General features: G+C 41.1%; 1 protein-coding gene across 2 annotated transcripts in view; it reads right to left on the bottom strand.

Annotated features, from left to right (window-relative positions):
• LOC111959346 (melanophilin-like) overlaps positions 1-16,355 on the bottom strand; it is a 127,528-nt gene that overhangs the window by 84,849 nt on the left and 26,324 nt on the right. For both annotated transcript variants that reach the window (XM_070437622.1, XM_023980846.2), the window contains exon 3: positions 662-883. In XM_070437622.1, the coding sequence (XP_070293723.1) occupies positions 662-883 (222 nt within the window). The remainder of the gene's footprint in view (positions 1-661; positions 884-16,355) is intronic.

Below are 16,355 nucleotides of genomic sequence, written 5' to 3'. Positions count from 1 at the left end.
CGTGTAAATAATAACTTCACCATGCTTAAAGGGGTATTCAATGTCTGCTTTTTTATTTTCACCCATCTTACCAATAGGTGCCCCTCTTTGCGAGGAATTGGAAAACCTCCCTGGTCTTTGTAGTTGAATCTGTGTTCGAAATTCACTGCTCAACTGAGGGACCTTACAGATAGTTGTGTATGCGGGACACAGAGATGAGGTAGTTATAAAAAAATCATGGTAAACACTATTACACAGAGTTAGTCCATGCACATTATTACGTGACTTGTTAAACAAATGTGTACTCCTGACCTTATTTAGGTTTGCCATTTCAAAGGGGTGGAATAATTATTGACACGAGACATTTCATTACTTTTTAATTAATTTCAAGAAAACTCGACAAACAATCCATTTTAAATTCAGACTGTAACACAACAAAATGTGGAAAAAAGTCAAGGCATGTGGATACTTTCTGAAGGCACTATATAGTAGCATTACAGTTGTTGTGCTAATGTCCTAACCTTTAGCATGTTTCTTCATTTCACCTGGTCATACGGAAGGGGTCGCACACCCGGCTGACATACTTTTTGTTGTAGAGGCTTCAGGCCCTAGCATGTCAGCATATATTAGCGTGAAGGTTGTTCTACCGAGATGCTAGCATCAGTATGTTTCTCCAGCTCACCTGGACATGTGGCAGGGGTCGCATACCCATCCGCGCTCCTTCTTGTTGTAGCGGCTGCATGCCTTGCAGGTGTACATCTTACAGTCTATGCACTGACGCTTACTGTTGACCAGGAACTTGAAGGGCTGCAAGCAGCGGATGCAGTGGGACTCTGTCAGGCTGGTCCCAGTGCCCAGCAGCTCTCTCTTGGTGTCCTCCTTCTCTAGCTGCGTCTTTAGCTCCCTGCAAAATACACAAGGATGGATGGATAAATTGATTGACAGAGAAATATAAACAGAAGATGATGGATAGCTTGGCAGAGAGGCTATAGTGCAGAGATTATCAACTACAATCAGCCGAGGGCTGATTTTTTTCTTGAGAGGATGGTCAGTGGGACAGAAAATAGTTACAAATAATTTGTAGACTGCAAATTGACCGCAAGAAGCCCAAACAGATATAATATTAGACTAAAACATAATAATTTCAAACCTTGCTTGAATTTGTATACAATCACATAGAATGAGTATACCAAACATTAGGAACAACTTCCTAATATTGAGCTGCACCACCGCTTTTGGCCTCAGAACAGCTTCAATTTGTCGGGGCATGGACTCTACAAGGTGTCGAAAGCATTCTACAGCTGGGCACTGGGACAGGAATGCTCGCCGATTTTGACTCCAATGCTCCCCATAGTTGTGTCAAGTTGGCTGGATGTCCTTTGGGTGATGCACCATTCTTGATACACCCAGGAATCTGTTGAGCGTGAAAACCCCAGCAGCGTTGCAGTTCTTGACACAAACCGGTGTACCTGGCAGCTACTACCATACCCGTTCAAAGGCACTTAAATACTTTGTCTTGCGCATTCACCCTCTGAATGGCACACATTCAAAATCCATGTCTCAATTATTTCCAGGCTTAAAAATCCTTGTTTAACTTGTCTACTCCCCTTCATCTACACTGATTGAAGTGGATCTAACAAGTGACATCAATAAGGGATCATAGGTTGCACCCCCCCAAAACAGCTAGAATTTGTTTTGTCTCAGAAAACTTAAGGGGCCAAATAAAATCACATGCGGGCCAAATTCACAGTTGGGGAACCCTGCTGTAGTGGATGGATGGATGGATAGACAGACAGAAGTAAAGACAGAAGAATGGACATAGGAAAGGACAAATGGAGGGACAAACTGACAGTAGATAGGACAGACAGTAGATTGATTATTCTATACCAGTCACAGGAGTTGAAGACAATGGCCCAATTTTTCTGTAAGCCTGCAATCAGTCCCTTTCCTATCCTGTAATATGTTCAGTGATGGACCAAGGCATGCGTATCCTTGGGCTATCCAAAGTAATGAAGGGCCACTGGTATCTATAAAGGCTTTATATGAAGCCCGAGAGACACGGCTCACATCTGTGGTTACATATATTTTACATAAGCTGAAAACATGGCCCCGGGAAATAAGTCCGTGAGGCCATGTGAGCCATCTCATAAACAGCAACATGACTAGCCCAAAGGCTAAAATGCTATCACTTTGCAGATGGAAACCGAAGCATTATTGCTTCCTTTAAGAGGTACCATATGTTTAGTTTTTTTTGCCAAATATCAAAGCCTTGCTTGCTTGTAACAATAAAAGACAAACGTAACATATTTACAATCCATGGTAAGGGAATGGTAAATGTCATAATGTGCTTCTTGAGTGAAAACTGACTTTTAGCTCGAACTTGTAGGCTTATGCTACGTGTCAATCTGCATTAAGCCGATTCGTTCACAACTGGCTGGTGGCTGCATTGGAGTTCTCGGTATAAGCTGGAATCATGGAGGTTTTAAACTCAGCAGATTGTGGGTTCTCCAACCTGGGGAAAGTCTAAATCCCTGCCACAACTAAACCCCTGCATATCAAATGTCAACTGCTAACCTTATGAGACAACAGGTAATAAGAGAGAACTAGGAATATACGCGGCATCAGAGGTAGACATGGAGAAGGCTAACAATTTAATTTTCTATTTTCCACATGAAAACAACTGGTTTCCCTCGTCTGTCTCTCGCATTGTGGTGGATTGCAGAAAGTACTTGGTGGCCATCTTGGCCGTCAGTCGTTTCTGAGGCATGCTAATCCAATAGTATGTGTCAGTAATAACGCACAACATGCATATTGATACAGTACCTTAACTGCACTGGACTTGTAGAGTTAGTAGAGCCTGACAGAAACATTCTAACATTGGACATAGAGTTGAAGTCGGAAGTTTACATACACCTTAGCCAAATACATTTACACTCAGTTTTTCACAATTCCTGACATTTAATCCTAGTAAACATTCCCTGTCTTAGGTCAGTTAGGACCACAACTTTATTTTAAGAATGTGAAATGTCAAAATAATTGTAGAGAGAATGATTTATTTCAGCTTTTATTTCTTCCATCACATTCCCAGTGGGTCAGAAGTTTACATATACTCAATTAGTATTTGGTAGCATTGCCTTTAAATTGTTTAACTTGGGTCAAACGTTTTGTGTAGCCTTCCACAAGCTTCCCAAAATAAGTTGGGTGCATTTTGGCCCATTCCTCTTGAAAGAGCTGGTGTAACTGAGTCAGGTTTGTAGGCCTCCTTGCTCGCACACACTTTTTCAGTTCTGCCCACAAATTTTCTATAGGTTTGAGGTCAGGGCTTTGTGATGGCCACTCCAATACCTTGTCTTTGTTGTCCGTAAGCCATTTTGCCACAACTTTGGAAGTATGCTTGGAGTCATTGTCTGTTTGGAAGACCCAATTGCGACCAAGCTTTAACTTCCTGACTGATGTCTTGAGATGTTGCTTCAATATATCCACATAATTTTACTTCCTCATGTAGCCATCTATTTTGTGAAGTGCACCAGTCCCTCCTGCAGCAAAGCACCCACACAACCTTATGCTGCCACCCCCGTGTTTCACGGTTGGGAAGGTGTTCTTCGGCTTCCAAGCTTCCCCCTTTTTCCTCCAAACATAACGATGGTCATTATGACCAAACAGTTATATTTTTGTTTCATCAGACCAGATTACATTTCTCCAAAAAGTATGATCTTTGTATTCATGTGCAGTTGCAAACCGTAGTCTGGGTTTTTTATGGCGGTTTTGGAGCAGTGGCTTCTTTCTTGCTGTGCGGCCTTTCAGGTTATGTCGATATAGGACTCGTTTTACTGTGGACATACCTGTTTCCTCCAGCATCTTCACAAGGTCCTTTGCTGTTGTTCTGGGATTGATTTGCACTTTTTGCACCAAAGTATGTTCATCTCTAGGAGACAGAACGCATCTCCTTTCTGAGCGGAATGACGGCTGCGTGGTCCCATGGTGTTTATACTTGCGTACTATTGTTTGTACAGATGAACGTGGTTCCTTCAGGCGTTTGGAAATTGCTCCCAAGGATGAACCAGACTTGTGGAGGTCTACAATTTTTTTCTTCTGAGGTCTTGGCTGATTTCTTTTGATTTTCCCATGATGTCAAGCAAAGAGGCACTGAGTTTGAAGGTAGGCCTTGAAATACATCCACAGCTACACCTCCAATTGACTCAAATGTTGTCAATTAGCCTATCAGAAGCTTCTAAAGTATTACATAATTTTCTGGAATTTTCCAAGCTGTTTAAAGGCACAGTCAACTTAGTGTATGTAAACTTCTGACCCACTGGAATTGTGATACAGTGAATTATAAGTGAAATAATCTGTCTGTAAACAATTGTTGTAAAAATGACTTGTGTCATGTTCAAAATAGATGTCCTAACCGACTTGCCAAAACTATAGTTTGTTAACAAAAAATTTGTGGAGTGGTTGAAAAATGAGTTTTAATGACTACAACCTTAGTGTATGTAAACTTCCGACTTCAACTGTACATTAAATAAACTCAAATTGTCCTTGATGTCAAGGACCCAATAATACATACAGCTGGAAGCGTTGCTCTTATAAGGTGATATCATGATGTTCACCTGCACTATTAGAATACAGAGAGGCAGACTTGCAACACCCCTAAGCAACACATTTTTTTTGTGGTAGTTATTAGGATCCCCATTAAGCAGCTACTCTTCCTGGGGTCCACAAAAAACATGAATAGACAAGAACAGAACTACAACTAAAAAAAATGGCACACAAAGCTTACATATCAATACATACATAGAAAATACAGTATCTAGGTCAAATAGGGGAGACGCATTGTGCTGTGAGATGTTGCTATTTGGTTTGTTTTTTACAGACAGGACTACCAATTTGTTTGTTCCAGAATGAGGGTAGGAAAATTCTTGGAGGCAGACATGACACGGTTTAACTGTGCTTAGACCCTATATTTACTGTAAATTGTAATTAAGACAGAGATGATATAAAATAGCATACCACTCAACTCAACCATTTCAGTGCGTTATTAGAGGATAAAGTCAATACTGTAAGACTAATACATGTTGTCTTAATAACACATGGAACCCAGAGAAGGGAGACATAACTTGCTTTACAATGTCCAGCAAATCTCTTGACATCATATAAACACTGAATGTGTACATCAAAGAAATCGTACATAAAATGCAAACGCTTAAACTGTATACAGTAGATGCCACAAATGCAATAATTTACAAGGTTTAGAAACAAGTAGGGTGAATTCATATAAATCAGGTCTTCACATTCAAATTGCTGCAAAGAAACCACTGCCAAGGGACACCAATAAGAAGAAGAGACATACTTGGGCCAAGAAACAAGAGCAATGGACATTAGACGGGTGGAAATCTGTCCTTTGGTCTGATGAGTCCAAATTTGAGATTTTTGGTTGTCTTTGTGAGACGCAGTAGATGAACAGATTATCTCTGCATGTGTGGTTCCCACCGTGAAGCATGGAGGAGGTGGTGTGATGGTGTGGGGGTTCTTTGCTGGTGACACTGTCTGATTTATTTAGAATTCAAGGCACACTTAACCAGCATGGCTACCACAGGATACTGCAGTGATACGCCATCCCATCTGGTTTGCATTTAGTGGGACTATCATTTGTTTTTCAACAGGACAATGACCCAAAACACCTCCAGGCTGTGTAAGGGCTATTTGACCAAGAAGGAGAATGATGGTGTTCTGCATCAGATGACCTGGCCTCCACAATCACCTGACTTCAATTTACTTTTTTACAATCGCTTTTCCAATTGACATGGTTTGGGATGAGTTGGACCACAGAGTGAAGGATAAGCAGCCAACAAGTGCTCAGTATATGTGGGAACTCATTCAAGACTGTTGGAAAAGCGTTCCAGGTGAAGCTGGTTGAGAGAATGCCAAGAGTGTGCCAAGAGTCATCAAGGCAAAGGGTGGCTACTTTGAAGAATCTCAAATATAAAATATATTTTGATTTGTTTAAAACTTTTTTGGTTACTACATGATTACATATGTGTTATTTCATAGTTTTGATGTCTTCACTATTATTCTACAATGTAGAAAATAGTAAAGATAAAGAAAAAACATTGAATGCGTAGGTGTGTCCAAACTTTTGACTGGTATTGTATATCTCACTAGGTCAGGATTTTTAAGCCTTGATACAGTGCCTTCGGAATGTTTTCAGACCCCTTCACTTTTTCGACATTTTATTAAGTTACTGCCTTATCCTACAATGGGTTAAATAAAATAAAAATCCTCATATCTGGAGAGACTTGAAAATAGCTGTGCCTGACCTGACAAAAACATTTTTTTAAATCAATTTTAGAATAAGGCTGCAACCTAACAACATGTGGAAAAAGTCGAGGGGTCTGAATACTTTCCGAAGGCACTAGTTCTAATGTGTTCATGATATTTGTAATTTCCCTAATTGCATGATGGTGATAGTTTTTAGTGTGATTTCCTTTACTGTCCATTGTGGTACTTAAAACCGTATTATAATCTTCCACCATAATAATTGAGTAATTTGTTGCTCAATAGATTATTATATAGATATTTTCTAAGAATTGTGGATCATCATTATTTGGACCATATAGATGAATTAGCCAAATCTGTTTTTGGTCCAATAGCATATTTAAAAGGATCCGCCTTCCTTGAGGATCTGTTTGGACAGTTTGCCCTGGCATTAGTTGAACACAGCCAATCCAACAGTTTCTGAAAAGTTGTCACTTCCTGAGATCTGTTTCAAATGTTTTTTTAAGTAGTTCCTTTCTCAGATATGTATTCAAATAGTTTTTAAAAAAGTAGTTACTTTCTGAGATCGGTAGTCAAATAGTAGTAGTCACCTCCAAAGTAAATATTTGTTCTCACAATTAAAAAAAAAACTACAGCTATCCCAGGTCTGCAAGGTTCTGAACCTTTCACTGAATACACCCCTGGTTAACAGACTCATGCCATGATATGGGGTCATGCTTTTCGAACTGTGCACAGTTCTCAGGAGTCAGAATAGGAAGGCTACTGCTTAATAGCTATGCCCGGTCAGCAAGATGGGGCCTCAGAGATACAGCAGTACAGCTGTGAGGCATTGGCAATGGGATATAAAATGTATATCTGTTAAATCTGTCCTCTGAAAGCCCAAATCCCAGGGGCTTGGTATATATCCTGTGCCTTCCTGATTTGAATAGCGAGGATATCCGCACCATGGGCAAAGTCTTAGCTAGTTGCATGGAGGCGTGTGGCAGCATCGTCTCTCAAGGTTCCATTCAAGAGCCCTCTGGTTAGAGATCCGGAAGATACGCACCTGGAAAAATAACTACCTTACAATGAAGGCTAGATGTGACATGTGACATGTGCAAGTGTTAACATGTTGTTTTTTTGTTGTTTGAAAAAAAAAAAGTAAAAAATCATCTTTATCATTAATATGCTATGTCAATAAAAGCAATTTAACTGTCAAAGAAGACTGCCTTGGAATTTTATTTCGTGCAAACTAATAAAAAACAATGTTTTGCACATTGTCTTTTTCTACTTCAATTTTAGCATGCTATAGATACAGTAGATATTTATGTTTTTCTTTTCAATGTGATCTTTAGTGTAGACAGATTGAGCCAAGTTTGAGTCTGTGTAAGGGTTCTAAAAATTAAATAACTTTACAAGTAGACCCAGATATTTGAGAGGTTTTATAAAATACACAGGATTAGCATGTCCCTAGGATTACATTAAACTAAATTGATTATGACCTTAAACCAGAAAGTTCTGCTTAGCTGGCACTCCTTGGGAATCCTGGTATGGGAGCCAGACATCCACATTCTGGGAAGATCCAATTTAGCAGACTGTTCCCATACAAGGATATCTCCTGGATGCCCATCAACACCAGCCCCCCCCCCCCCTTCCCCACACACATCCTTCATAGCTCACATTAAGTTAAGGGGAGTGAGAAAGAAAGAATCATAAAACCATCACATAATAGTTTCCAGAGACTGAAAAGCAACCCACGGTTCAGAGCAGACTACTAAGCATTAAGAGCCATTTTCCCTTTCGATCCCAAAAACCTCCGCTTGATTTGATAAATCTTTAGCCAAACAGTTCTGCTAAATGGACCGGTTTCAACATTGCAGTTACATAATGCGGGGATCAATGTGAATGCATATACACAAGAGTAAGAGTGTTTATCGTAAGGCGTTAACCCCGGCGTCCTGGCTAAATTCCCAAATTAGCCCCATTTCCATCATGGCCACCTAATTACCCCTTCATTCCTAATTGTCACATAGTATCACACCTCACCTCTTTTTAAATTAAATCAGTTATTATAATATTATTCAATTAAAGCTTCATTCTGGGATTCGAAAAACAACCAAATGGCCATCCCGCCACTTGTTTTGGTTTACAGATCATCCCCAGCTTACAATTGGCTCGTTCATCCCCCCTCCTCTCTCCTGTAACTATTCCCCGGGTAGTTGCTGTAAATCAGAACGTGTTCTCAGTCAACTAACCTGGTAAAATAAAATAAAATACAGCTGACAGATGGGCCTAAGAAAATGTAACCCCTCTCAAATGCAAATGAACCTCTAACGAGGATTAGCTGTCAACGGATGTTTATTGACTCTCCAAAATATTATCTAACCCATAAGATACGCTGTGAAATGAAATGATAGAACGTGCAATGTTAAACAATGTTAAACAAGAGCCATTGTTAATAGAGAGACGTGATTTGTGGTTATTACTTACACAAACTTTCATGGTTGGAGGTACAATATAGCAGAAAACAATGCTACAATAATTGGGATTATGGCTTGAGTTTTAAAGTGGAACTGACAGATTTTAGCAACATGAAATCTTATTAAAATCAGCTCAATATACAGCCCCAGGAAGAATATGAAGCCTTTAAAAAGAAATCTGACAAGCAAGCAAATAGATATGGTAATTTTAAAATGCTATTAAATTCATAGAATGTTTGAGAATGACGTAGAGTAAGCCATTTGTGAAATTTCTATAGAAATAAAGAGTGGAAACGCGGCCGTGCGTTTGGACAGTTAATAGACACTGCAGTAAATTAAACATCTGTCTTGTCTAGGACCGGAGTCTACACAGACTGGTGCGCCATTGCCAATCAGAGCTACAGCAGGCCTATATGCAAATAAGCCCTTGTGTTGCCAACAATATTTAGTGGGTTTTCAGACCCCTCCAGCGACTTTAATTGGTAAAATTTTCTAGCGACATATTCAGCTACCTACACGGGCCTATCATTATTCACTTTGAACTGGACTGTGTGTTTACAGGCAGTAGCAACAGTGTGCGTCACGCCCTGACCTTAGAGATCCTTTTTATGTCTCTATTGTGGTTTGGTCAGGGAGAGAGTTGGGGTGGGCATTCTATGTTTTGTGTTTCTATGATTTTCTATTTCTATGTTTTGGCCGGGTATGGTTCTCAATCAGGGACAGCTGTCTATCGTTGTCTCTGATTGGGAACATACATAGGTAGCTTTTTTTCCCACCGTTATTTGTGGGAAGTTGACTTTGTTTAGGGCACATAGCCTTTGAGCTTCACGATTTGGTTTGTATTGTTTATTGTTGTGTCGGCGTCATTTCTAAAATAAAAAGAAAATGTAGGCTCACCACGCTGCACCTTGGTCCTCATCTTTCAACAGCTGTGACAGTGGGACTTTAGATCATTGAAAAGCGTTTGCCAAAAGTCACAAAATACATCTGAATGGATTTCTGCAAATATGTTAATACCACAGGAGTACTCTTACATTTGGGAACTTTACAGTTCTATTGATCAAACAACCATGAAAAGGTAAGCTTTCTCCCTCAATTGCCTATGAACATCAACAACAACAAGATCAATAACTAATGTTAGAGCGAGATGAGCTAAAATCTTACAAGGGAACAATAGATAAACCCACTCAAACTTTTTCAGCTTGTAGATGGCCGTCAAAATTGCACTTATAAACGATGGGGAATAATAACCTGCTTTCCCGTCTGCAGCTTGTCTGCCAATGCATGCTTGTCCAAAACCACAATTTGACGACTGAATGGGAACCCATTTGATCGATGCCAAATACACTTGATTGACAACTAAGAGTTATGTAAACTGTCAGCATAGCTTGCTAGCAAAGTGATTCACATTTCTTGCTAGTTAACCAAACGACACCTATAGGTAAAACTAGGCTCCTTGTGTTTAGCTTGCTACATAAATACAGTTGAAGTCGGAAGTTTACATACACCTTAGCCAAATACATTTAAACACAGTTTTTCACAATTCCTGACATTTAATCCTAGTAAAAATTCCCTGTCTTAGGTCAGTTAGGATCACCACTTTATTTTAAGAATGTGAAATGTCAAAAAATTTGTAAAGAGAATTGATTTATTTCAGCTTGTATTTCTTTCATCACATTCCCAGTGGGTCAGAAGTTTACATATACTCAATTAGTATTTGGTAGCATTGCCTTTAAATTGTTTAACTTGGGTCAAACATTTTGGGTAGCCTTCCACAAGCTTCCCACAATAAGTTAGGTGAATTCTGGCCCATTCCTCCTGACAGAGCTGGTGTAACTGTCAGGTTTGTAGGCCTCCTAGCTCGCACATGCTTTTTCAGTTCTGCCCAAAAACTTTCTATGGGATTGAGGTCAGGGCTTTGTGATGGCCACTCCAATACCTTGACTTTGTTGTCCTTAAGCCATTTTGCCACAACTTTGGAAGTATGCTTGGGGTCATTGTCCATTTGGAAGACGCATTTGCGACCAAGCTTTAACTTCCTGACTGATGTCTTGAGATGTTGTTTCAATATATCCACATCATTTTACTTCCTCATGATACATCTTTTTTGTGACGAGCACCAGTCCCTCCTGCAGCAAAGCACCCCCACAACATGATGCTACCACCCCCGTGCTTCACGGTTGGGATGGTGTTCTTCGACTTGAAAGCCTCCCCCTTTTTCCTCCACATGGTGATTATGGCCAAACAGTTCTATTTTTGTTTCATCAAACCAGAGGACATTTCTCCAAAAAGTACAATCTTTGTCCCCATGTGCAGTTACAAACCGTAGTCTGTTTTTTTTATGGCGGTTTTGGAGCAGTGGCTTCTTCCTTGCTGAGCGGCCTTTCAGGTTATGTCGATGTAGGACTTGTTTTACTGTGGATATAGATACTTTTGTACTTGTGTCCTCCAGCATCTTCACAAGGTCCTTTGCTGTTGTTCTGGGATTGATTTGCACTTTTCGCACCAAAGTACGTTCATCTCTAGGAGACAGAACGTGTCTCCTTCCTGAGCGGTACGACAGCTCCGTGGTCCCATACTTGCGTACTATCGTATGTACATATGAATGTGGTACCTTCAGGTGTTTGGAAATTGCTCCCAAGGATGAACTAGACTTGTGGAGGTCTACAGTTTTTTTTCCCCGGCTGATTTATTTAGATTTTCCAATCATGTCAAACAGAGGCACTGAGGTTGAAGGTAGGCCTTGAAATACATCCACAGGTAAACCTCCAATTGACTCAAATGACGTCAATTAGCCTATCAGAAGCTTCTAAAGCCATGACATAATTTCATGGAATTTTCCAAGCTGTTTAAAGGCACAGTCAACTTAGTGTATGTAAACTTCTGACCCACTGGAATTGTGATACAGTGAATTATAAGTGAAATAATCTGTAATAGTCTGTAAATAATTGTTGGGAAAATTACTTGTGTCATGCACAAAGTAGATGTCCTAACCGATTTGCCAAAACTATTTGCCAAAATTTGTGGAGTGATTGAAAAACAAGTTTTAATGACTCCAACCTAAGTGTATGTAAACTTCCGACTTCAACCGTAAGCTAGCTTTTTTTGGTAAGCCATTCTTGTGATTTTTGTTGAGCACCCCTCCATTGCTTTGTTTGCAAAAGCACGAAGGCCCACCTGAACAAATAAACTAGCCTATTAACACCGTTATGACTGACTAGTGATCATTGCTCTTGCAGTTTGATTGTTTTAACATTCCCAGCCTTGGTTACATTCATCTGTTTTTGTCCAAAATATTGAGTCATTGAAACTGGAACAGTGCATCCCAAATGGGTGGCTGGAGCAAACAATGTACCAGGCCAGGTGTGATTTACAACCTGATAGCAATATTTGTTGGACTACCAAGAAATGTATTATATAAATGATATTATTAATGCGTTGAAGTCACACCCTGATCTGTAGACCTGTGCTTGTCTACACACCCCCATCAGGTGTCTCCCATTTCCCCTATTATCCCCTGTGTATTTACACTTCCGTTCAAAAGATTGGGGTCAATGGGAAATGTCCTTGTTTTTGAAAGAAAAGCACATTTCTTTGTCCATTAAAATAACATAAAATTGATCAGAAATACAGTGTAGACATTGTTAATGTTGTAAAGTCCCTTTTTCAGGACCCTGTCTTTCAAAGATAATTCATAAAAATCCAAATAACTTCACATATCGAATTTGTAATAGGTTTAACACTGTTTCCCATGCTTGTTCAATGAACCATAAACAATTAATGAACATGCACCCGTGGAACGGTCGTTAAGACACTAACAGTTTACAGACGGTAGGCAATTAAGGTCACAGTTATGAAAATGTAGGACACTAAAGAGGCATTTCTACTGACTCTGAAAAACACCTAAAGAAAGATGCCCAGGGTCCCTGCTCATCTACGTGAACTTGCCTTAGACATGCTGCAAGGAGGCATGAGGACTGCAGATGTGACCATAGAATTGCAATGTCCGTACTGTGAAACGCTTAAGACAGCGCTACAGGAAGACAGGACGGACAGCTGATCGTCCTCGCAGTTGCAGACCACGTGTAACATCTGCACAGGATCGGTACATCCGAACATCACATCTGCGGGACAGGTACAGGATGTTAACAACTGCCCAAGTTACACCAGGAACGCACAATCCCTCCATCAGTGCTCAGACTGTCCGCAATGGGCTGAGAGAGGCTGGACTGAGGGCTTGCAGGCCTGTTGTAAGGCAGGTCCTCACCAGACATCACCGGCAACAACGTCGCCTATGGGCACAAACCCACTGTCGCTGGTCCATACAGGACTGGCAAAAAGTGCTCTTCACTGACGAGTCGCGGTTTTGTCTCACCAAGGGTAATGGCCGGATTTGCGTTTATCGTCAAAGAAATTAGCGTTACACCGAGGCCTGTACTCTGGAGCGGGATCGATTTGGAGGTTGAGAGACCGTCATGGTCTGGGGCTGTGTGTCACAGCATCATCGGACTGAGCTTGTTGTCATTGCCTGCAATCTCAACGCTGTTCGTTACAGGGAAGACATCCTCCTCCCTCATGTGGTACCCTTCCTGCAAGCTCATCCTGACATGACCCTCCAGCATGACAATGCCACCAGCCTTACTGCTCGTTCTTTGCGTGATTTCCTGCAAGACAGGAACGTCAGTGTTCTGCCATGGCCAGCAAAGAGCCCGGATCTCAATCCCATTGAGCACGTCTGGGACCTGTTGGATCCGAGGGTGAGGGCTAGGGCCATTCCCCCCAGAAATGTCCGGGTGCCATGGTGGAAGAGTGGGGTAACATCTCACAGCAAGAACTGGCAAATCTGGTGCAGTCCTTGAGGAGGAGATGTACTTAATGCAGCTGGTGGCCACACCAGCTACTGACTGTTACTTTTGATTTTGACCCCCCTTTGTTCAGGGACATGTTATTCCATTTATGTTAGTCACATGTCTGTGGAACTTGTTCAGTTTATGTCTCAGTTGTTGAATCTTGCTTTGTTCATACATATATTTACGTATATGTAAATATGTTAAGTTTGCTGAAAATAAATGCAGGTGACAGTGAGAGTACGTTTCTTTTTTTGCTGAGTTTATATCTGAAAGATATAAGAAAGATCAGGAAACATTTGTTAGTTTTTTTTACATGTATTTAACCCTGTAGTTTGGTCACTAAACAGCCTCCATATACTGTATACTTCCATAATTGTTTTGACAGGTACTGGGGGACTTTCAGACGAGTCTTGAGGCCCGTGGGCTTCCTATAACAAAACAACTGACATGTAGGTGTTCGTGAGTCACCTTTACACAGAGGGGTCATATTCATTTTGTAGGCCAAACCGTTCGGACGTTACAGACTATTTTGTGAGAAGACTGATTTCTTCGGGAAGTCTCATGGTCTGACATACATCGCTCTAGCTCTTTCACCTTTCACTGCAGATGCAAAAGTGTTACAAAGCTGGATGCGGTGGATTGAGACGCATCCAATGCATTATAAAAACATATCTCAAGCTTAAACTGATGGACTTTTATGGGAATGTTCGTATTATGCTAATTAGATTTCCGCGGGGCACGGACATCGACCTTAGAGGGTTAATGGACTTAATCAACAACAAGCATCATGACAAAAACAGCTCTAACTCTAACAGAGAACACGGAAAATAAATAGCTGGATCAAGACATTGGCAAAGTGTGTGGCAGAATTTGGAAAGGAAGAGGAGACAGTGAGTTGTTTGTGTTTTGGGAAAGAGAGACCAGGAGAGGAGGAGAGAGAGAGAATCTTGTTTTTCATTCAGAGTTTGAAATAGTCTGGCTAAAATTGGCCTTTTGACTGACATGGCTGTGTTCCTCTCTACAACGGGAAAGAAAATTCCACGTACATTCCAGAGCCGTAGAGAGACTCATGGCCTGGACAACATAGACCATCAGCAACTGCAACCAAGCGTGCTTAGGCCTACTGTATAGCTGTGACTATAGCTAAAGCTTCCTAACCACAACAAACAACCACACTGAATATGGATACATGGGAGTTTAATCTGGACACAAAATGGACCGTTAGTCCTGTTTTATTGCTACTGTGCATCTATATTTTTGTATTTTCTCTATATTAAGTTAGAGACATGTGGAGCAGCAGAGGTCAGCATCATGGCATCAGGGGACTTTCTGCAAATCTGCAGAAGAGCTCTGAGTATGCCAGGAGTGATTGGTTGATTAGATCAGGTTAGATTTCTGACCAAAGGGCAGGGCGTGTGCCAAACTGGTGCTTCTTTCTCTGCTATGTCCCTTCCTTTTCTGTCTCTCTCTCTCAAACCCAACCATACACACAAATAAGACCAGATGCACAAAGGCACGCAAGCACACATGCACACCCCAGGCATTCCCAAACACCTGTAGAACATCAATATTTCATATCTACGATTAATCATCCTACATGTTACTACCGAAGAATTTACAATCATTTAAATGCTTATTGTAAAATATGTGACATGCAAGTTTAAAAACCAGACATGGCATTTAACATGTTAAATATAACTTTTTATTCATTAAGAACACATGGGAACCAGCAGCTAATCCATTTACAATGGGTTAAATAACAAGGACATTTCACATAGGAGGAATAAAAACAAGGACTGCGTCTCAAATGGCACCCTATTCCCTAAACGCTATCATAACCGTCATCGATAAAAGACAATACTTTGCAGCCGTCTTCATCGACCTGGCCAAGGCTTCAACTCTGTCAATCACCGTATTCTTATCGGCAGACTCAACAGCCTTGGTTTCTTAAATGACTGCCTCGCCTGGTTCACTAACTACTTCTCAGATAGAGTTCACTGTGTCAAATCGGAGGGCCTGTTGTCCGGACCTCTGGCAGTCTCTATGGGGGTGCCACAAGGTTCAATTCTCGGGCATACTCTTTTCTCTGTATATATAAATGATGTCGCTCTTGCTGCTGGTGATTCTCTGATCCACCTCTACGCAGACGACACCATTCTATATACATCTGGCCCTTTGGACACTGTGTTAACAAACCTCCAAACGAGCTTCAACGCCATACAACACTCCTTCCGTGGTCTCCAACTGCTCTTAAATGCTAGTAAAACTAAATGCATGCTCTTCAACCGATCACTGCCAGCACCCGCCCGACTAGCATCGCGACTCTGGAGGGTTCCGACTTAGAATATGTGGATAACTATAAATACCTAGGTGTCTGGCTAGACTGTAAACTCACCTTCCAGACTCACATTAAGCATCTCCAATCCAAAGTTAAATCTAGAATCGGCTTCCTATTTCGCAACAAAGCCTCTTTCACTCATGCAGCCAAACATACCCTCGTAAAACTGACTATCCTGCCGATCCTCGACATCGGCGATGTCATTTACAAAATAGCCTCTAAACATTCTACTCAGCAAATCGGATGCAGTCTATCACAGTGCCATCCGTTTTGTCACTAAAGCCCCATATACTACCCATCACTGCGACGTGTATACTCTCGTTAGCTGGTCCTTGCTACAAATTCGTCGCCAAACCCACTGGCTCCAGGTCATCTATAAATCTCTGCTAGGTAAAGCGCTTACCTCACTGGTCACCATAGCAACACCCACCCGTAGCACCCACTCCAGCAGGT

The sequence above is a fragment of the Salvelinus sp. IW2-2015 genome, linkage group LG36, assembly GCF_002910315.2.
Source record: "Salvelinus sp. IW2-2015 linkage group LG36, ASM291031v2, whole genome shotgun sequence".
Classification (NCBI taxonomy): Eukaryota; Metazoa; Chordata; class Actinopteri; order Salmoniformes; family Salmonidae; genus Salvelinus; species Salvelinus sp. IW2-2015.
Note: the sequence above shows the minus strand (reverse complement) of the source record. Positions and strands in the feature narration are given on the sequence as shown.